A 7,351-nucleotide genomic window follows, 5' to 3' on the forward strand; every position below is an offset into this window, starting at 1 on the left:
CGCTGGGGACTCAGAGGGCATAGGCTGAGTCTCCCAAGAAAAAGAGGGGAAAATTTACAGACACAATTGGTCATTGTGTGGCTGGGTAGATGAACTGCAAGAGTCCAGGAAAAACATGGAGATGTGGCCTTGGAAAGCATTGCAGTACCAGCAGCAACAGGTGAGCTGATGGAAAGGAAGCTGGTTTCAGAGTCTCAAGTTCGGAGGGGTGGATATTTATACCTCAAGGCATCCTGTAATGTAACATGTCCCACCCAAGAAAAGCTGGCAGGAACCCAGGGGAGATGGTGGCCAAACCCCATATGCTTAATGGGGTTAACTGCAGTAACTTGTGTTATACAATGGATCATAAACGATGTAACTGAAAAGATGCTTGGCTACACAGACATGGATGGACTCAAAGGGAAAAAGTCCTGGGCCACAGGTGGTCCTGTAATTGTGGAAAAATAGCTCAGTGGCTTGAAAAATGGTGTCCGTTGCCATGTGTGTCTGAAAACTCATTAAGGAATATAGAGAGCCTAGAAAAAAAAGAAAAACTACATATGAACTAGGAATAGAAGGTCGTCATTTTTTTTAGCGTTTTATCAAAATTTTGAGATTTCCAGACAATATAATTTGATGACATTTATATCTCTCTCCCAATTCACTCCTCCATACACCCCCGCCAATACACATAATTTTACAGTGTATTCTCACTGGGTAGTAAAGCTTATAGAGTCTAACTTGAATCCCCAAATGTTCTCCAGCATGGGCTCATCCACTCGAGCTTTCAACATTGTTGTGAGTTCATTAAGAGTTACTGGTCAGCTGTCTGGAGAACTCTGCCGCCTTCATAGTCATCTACCACCTTTGGCTCTTACAATCTTTCCAACTCCTCTCTGCAATCATTCCCAAGTCCTGCACTCCAGAATCCTTGCAGAGGCACCGAACGCAGTGATAAGTGGTCTGAAGGCCACTCCTCCCCACACATTAGAAAGGTGTAAGTTTCCAGGTCAACTACCAGCTGCTTCTTAAGGAAACTTCTCTGGTGAGAGTTGGAAGATGGATTAATCTTCAATGGTGGATGAGGACTGACAAAGCACAGCTCATTCTGATCATCCCTCCTGGGACTGGGAGTCCATATTATTATGGGGGTACCACAGTTACATTTCACAGAAGGGGTCCATTCCTCCTGATCACTGTTGGGGAACTATAGGTCCAGCTTACAGGAGTGGAACCACAGCTCCAGTTCACAGGGGAAGATCACAGCTTCAGCCCACAGGAGAGGACCACAACTTCCTCTCACAGAAGGGAACCACAACTCTAGCTCACAGGAGAGGACCACAGCTCCAGAACACCGGGTTGGGGGAAACCATGGCTCCAGCTCACTGTATGCGACCACAGCTCCAAGTTACAGGAGACCTTAGCTCAAACTCATGGGAAGGGACCCTGACCTCAGCTCAGAAGCAGGGACCATGGTTCTAGTTTTCTTTCTTTCCTTAAGTTCTGAGGCTCTAAGGCTTTCACACAGTGTTTCTCCCTGCATGTACATAAGTACACTCATGTCTGGAAATGCCCATGGAAGTCGGAATTGGGCACCAAATTTCCAAGAACAAAGCAGCTTCATTTGATTGGCCCAAAACATTGCTCCTCTGGTTAAAATCTTTCAGATATAATTCTCTGGATAGAGGCAATGGGCCCAAGATGGCTGTGCTCCTGGTACCTCTAACTTACATACTACTGACAATCTGAAATTGATTTCTGAAATAAGTGTAAAGCCATGTAACCATGCAGCAAATTTCTCTGAGTACTAGACAAACCTCCAAGAGGCCATAGGACCTAATCCTCTTGTTTCTTGATAGAGATGAGGTATTCCTCAGGCCACTATGCTTGTGCCATTCATTTATGTAGTACGTTACTGTCAATATCAACACAGAATAAAGTTGGACCACACAGCCACAGCTGAGAATGTTTCTTCTCTAAGAAAACCCTTGAGCATGATGGGTGTGACTGAAGAGGATTACTCAGTGTCTACAAGGACACAATGGCTGATGTAAAGGTTCATGTAACTGTGAAGCTTAGGGTTGCTTCTAATTAACATGATTATGCTCACATTGCCCATTTAAGTTGACAGAATACACTCCTACAAACACAACTAATAAAATGACACAGATAGTAGCATCTTCTGTGAGCTACCACACACTGGTAGGTCTTAACATTTTAAGTAATTGACATTCATATACTACCCTGTCAGCTTGGATATGAGGATCACTATGGCAGGAGTACAATATCTAGATGGAAATGTCTTGAACACTGGAGCCCTACAGGCCTGAGACAGGTTCTGGCTTTGTCACTGGCAACCTATGGAACCTAAACAACTGACACACTACACACCACAGAATGCCCACCATGCCTCTATTCACTAAAAAGATCAATCTCTCATAGGAAATTTTGTTTTGAATAGATGAGCTGCATAATTGATCACAGAAGTCAAAGAATGTGGAACAATGAGTTAATGCCTTTAAGCAGTCAACCTCTAATTGTGATATAAAAATGAGACTAAATATCTCTGTGCCAACAGACAAGGAAAGTAGTGATTTGTCAAAGTCTGTGCCTCAACAATAAGGAAGAATGGCAGAAAAGTCCATATAAATGAAGCCTATGATCATGAGATTGGTGTTATATGGGATATAATTCATTGAGTACCATACTTGTTCATTAAAATTCCACTGAAAATTCATCAGGACTATGAAAATAACACTAATGCTTATATAAATATATGGAACTGAAATAGTTTCATTATTTTTCCATGCATTAAATTTATAGACAGACACTTTTCATGGATTGCTAAAGTCATTCTATTTTTATTGGAACTCTCATGAGAAAATAAGTGTAAAGTATCATGAAGTGGTTTTAACTCAAAATTAAAAAGTTTTCTGGAAATAAAGTTGGGGTTTTTGGGGAAAATAAAGTTGTTTTACATGCTTCTCTAGATGATCATACATAAATCTGTATCAATACATCAATTTATAAGTAATCAGAAATTCACATGCAAGTGGAGTAGATAGCACTAAGACTGTTCATTTTGATACTGTTCCTTCAAATGGTCACCTTGCCAACTTTTGAATGGTGGCACAGCCAAGATGCAGAAGAATCACATCAGCTCAGCGATGTTCATGCCCCTGTCTACAACCACAGGAATTTCCTACTCAGCCAAATTTTCACTCTAATTTCTGACAGCTCATCCCTTTTTCATTTCATCATTTTATCATTTCAAAAATTTTATGATTATGGAACAACCCTCTCTGTAGGTCTCTTGTTATTTCCCCAGGAATCTACAGTGCTGAGGATAGACAAAGGCTCCTATTTCTCTTTAATTAACCTTTACAGGTTACATTGTTTACTATTTCGCTTTGTATATATCGACACCATATTTGTCTAAGAGAATTTGTTTAACGAAACATAGTTAAATCATTTATAAAAATCTATAGTCTGTTGAACTCAAAATCAATGATGGGTAAAAAAATACTAAATTTATAACATTCTGTGTTAGAAAAACTTGCACTGGAGGGAAAGTACATGGACTGGGAAACAAACTTTTACTTGCACTGAAGAGAACAGGACTGGAAAGATTGCTCATTGTTAAAAGACCTTCTGGCTAAACCTAAAAATGTGAAATGAATCCCTAAAACCCATGTAAAAGGATGGATGTGATAGAGCACATCTGCACCCATTACTCCTATGGCCGGATGGAGGCAGAGACTGGAGAACCCCCTGCAAGTTCTGGGTCAGCTCACTTGGAAGATGCAGGGGAACAGAAATGAGAGAAACTGTGCCTCAAATCAGGCAGGGAGAGAACAGTCTCCTAAAAAGTTATTCTCTGACCACTACACCTGCTTGGTTGCATCCACATCTCAGCAATCACACATCAAATACAAACACTAATAAAAGAAAAACAAAGTAAACAACAACAAACAGGTAAATTATAAATGTTAGAACCCTTCCTTTCTTTTCATGATTAAGAGTGGAGAAAGTGTCCTTCAGAATGATTTTTCCCTTTACATATTAACTGTTTTCTGGCTACTTTCAAGAACTTTCTCTCTTTGATTTCAAAGTTTAATTATGATGCACCTTGGTCTGCATTTCTTTGGGTTTTCACAAACAAAGGCTTTATAAATCTTCCTGAATCTGAGACTAAGGTGACATGGAAATTCATGTTAGTATTCACATCTCTTTATTCATTCAGTTTGTGAAAGATGTTATTAGCTGTGACTCCTGCTGTCCAGTGAATCCCTAGAGAGTCACTGTCCATTTCTTTTACTGATATTTGGAAGACTAATGATTGATTAGGGAATTTTTTGATCGATGCCATCAAACCTTTGCCAGCTAATTCAAGATCACATTCATTTTATAGATGCCGTCATTTTACATTCAGTTTGTGATTTCTTTTGCTCTTGCTTTGGTTGTTTGTACTGACAGCGGAGAAATTTTGGAGATCATATTGCAAAATACTGGGTCAAATTCTTTCCTTTTTTAGCAGATAGTCATCCTTTTGAGATGCTGCTACAAGTGACAGACAAGTGTCTGTGCTCAGCTTCTCCTTGAGCTCCACTGACACAAGTCTGCCAAAAGTGTGTGTGACTCATGCTGCCTCCTTCCAGAGGGTGATGTGGAAATTCAGCATCCTCAGCCCTCTAAACTCCTTCCTGGAGAAGATTCCTGTCTTGTGTGAATCCCTGTCTGAGGAACTTCTGCTCACTCTTGGGGTAAAGTGCCCACAGAGAAGGGGGAAATGAAAAACTATTTCACACTGATTTGTTGCAGGTAAGGGTGGAGTCTCACCTCCCCACAGGGCCTTATCACAAGGGAGGGGCAAATTACTGACTAGTGCCACAATGCACCATCTCACCAGGTCTAGGACTGCCAGTTGACAATGGAAGCTCATTTCACCAGCAGAGCTGTCTGTCCATAAAGAAGGGTATTGGGGTGAAATCAGTCCCTCCCTTGTGCCTGTGAAAGTTGTGGAAATGGAAGGCTACTAGACTTTCATTAATATTTTTCTGAACTGTGGCAAGTATGCCGCGTAGTTTCAATTCTTCTAAGACAATTCTTTCCCTCATTTTCTCCTCAGGAAGCACAAGCTTTTCTTAGGGCGTTGTTGGCTATGTCTTTTGAAGGTCCTGGGTTAGACACTCTGCATTATCCTCTTATTCTGTGAAATCAAAAGATATCCAAGACTCACTGTGGTCTTCTGCTCCTCACATCCAGAGCTTATGAAGCAGTGCTCCTCCTTTACCTTTCCAAAACCTGCTATTCTTTTGTTTTATGTTACATCAATTATTTATTTTAAATAATAAGCACCAAAAGAGATATTCTTTCTTTATACATTTTGTTTTGAGAAGTCTAATACAAACTGGGATGCTGTTTTCCAAGGTTTAAGTTTCCACAATTGTTAGAGAAAGAGTTTACTGAATATGTGTTAGAAACAAAGTCCCCTAGTGGTGGATAGCTCTCAACCAGCTTGCCTTTCTATGAGTGTGTGCATTGAAGGATGACAGGAATTATTTTTCTCATTGTTGGGACACAGTATTTGACTAACATAACTAAGGATGGGAAGATTTATTTGGTATAAAACATTGAAGGTTCAGTCCATCATGACAGGGAGCATGATGGTGGGAGTGCAGGCGCCTGGCCACACTGCACAAATAGAAAGCAGGAGACAAATTCTGGTGCTCAGCTCACTTTCTCAGTCTTCTAAAGTCTTATTTCTTATTTGGTGTGTGTGGGTCAGTGCCTCAATATATAATATGTATATGGACTCCACATGTCAGCCTGGTGCCAGCCGAGGTCAAGAGAGGGCATGTGATCCTCTGGAACTGGAGTTATACTTGATCGTGGGCTGCTCTGTGAGTGCTGTGAACTGAGTCCAGGACTTCTGCAAGAGCACCCATTGCTCTTAACATTTGAGCCATATCTCCAGCCCATCACTTTATCATTTTTATTCAGGCCAAAATCCAGCCCAAGAAATGGTGCCACTGTCATTCCACATTTAGATTGAATTTTTTCACCTCAATGAACCTTAAGAAAATCTTCTAAAGGCATGTGCACAGATTTGTGTTATAGGTCATTCTAAGTCATTTGAATGTAGTGTTAACTACCACAGTCATTCTCATCAATTTCTAGGATATAGTAAGAGATGTAGATCTTTGGAAGCTTTAAAATTAAAATAATTTCTTTCAGATTTATGTGCATGGATGATGCAAATGGAGTAATTTTTAGAAAGTATGGGATAGAGGAGGAAGGCCTATATTAGGACTTGTAGTAGGATTGTCCACAGGGGCAGGAAATTTACATGAATAAGCACACATACACACACACACACAAATACATGAACACATTTGTCTTGAGAGATCTTAAGGAATTATCACACGCAATTATCAAACCGATGCAAAGTTGTTAAAGAATGGTGTGTGTGTGTGTGTGTGTGTGTGTGTGTGTGTGTGTGAAAGATAAAGAGAGGGATTCAAAGCCTGAAACAAGGTTGGTATTAGAACACCTTCTCTTCAGACGACCCCAACTGTTAATACCTTTAATTATTGGACAAGAATCCACAAGATATGAAGATCATCTACTTGTTTCAATTAGTATTAAATGTTAGCACATTAAAAATACTATTAAAGCACCTTTGGTGAGACATGGATTTAAAAATCTAGGTACTATGATGAATCAAATTTTTATATCACATAACCATCTTACTGATACTACACATTATAAAACAAAGTGAAAGGAGTCAGATTAAGGAATGATCACTGACAATGATTATGGATAAAAGGAATAAATAAATGTTGGTCTCAGAATTTATAAATTTATTGATCCAATTCACATCTGCAGAGAGGAGAGAAAACTATTCTCATGCTTCTAAGTCAATAAACTGATCAGAGGATGAGAGTACTAACTGAAGGGAAAATGATGCAAGTGGAGAAGAGAAAAGGAGAAATGTGGGAGTTATCAGCACGTAGAGATCATTGAAGAATTTCATGGGAACCAGTGGCTTTGACTTACTGGTAGAGTAAGTGAATCCACCAGAAGTGGGTTCAATCCCCATCAATAATGTGGTTTCTGTCATATTAGATTTTAATATTTTAATATTTTTCTTTCCAATGTTTATTACTATAATCTACAGTACTTTGTAAGTATTACTAAACATAGTACATTTTGTTTTTGTATCAAAAAAATTAGATATTTAAATAAAAGAGTGTGCAGAATATTAGAGTATGTTTAAAATATAATTTTTTAAAAATTCAGGTAAATCTTGGAAATGCTGATTTATTGTCCTTGAATCTCAAATGAATACAACAGGAATTTGAAAAAT

At 39.2% G+C, this 7,351-nt stretch overlaps 1 protein-coding gene across 1 annotated transcript in view; it reads right to left on the reverse strand.

Annotated features, from left to right (window-relative positions):
• Positions 1–315: 315 nt before the first annotated feature.
• The window catches only part of LOC103730992 (olfactory receptor 502-like), a 15,716-nt gene continuing 8,680 nt past the window's right edge, over positions 316–7,351 (reverse strand). Inside the window, exon 3 of the mRNA XM_017797193.2 lies at positions 316–518. Coding sequence (XP_017652682.2) covers positions 316–518 — 203 coding nt within the window. The remainder of the gene's footprint in view (positions 519–7,351) is intronic.

Source organism: Nannospalax galili, unplaced genomic scaffold, assembly GCF_000622305.1.
Source record: "Nannospalax galili isolate Female #2095 unplaced genomic scaffold, S.galili_v1.0 scaffold1654, whole genome shotgun sequence".
NCBI lineage: Eukaryota > Metazoa > Chordata > Mammalia > Rodentia > Spalacidae > Nannospalax > Nannospalax galili.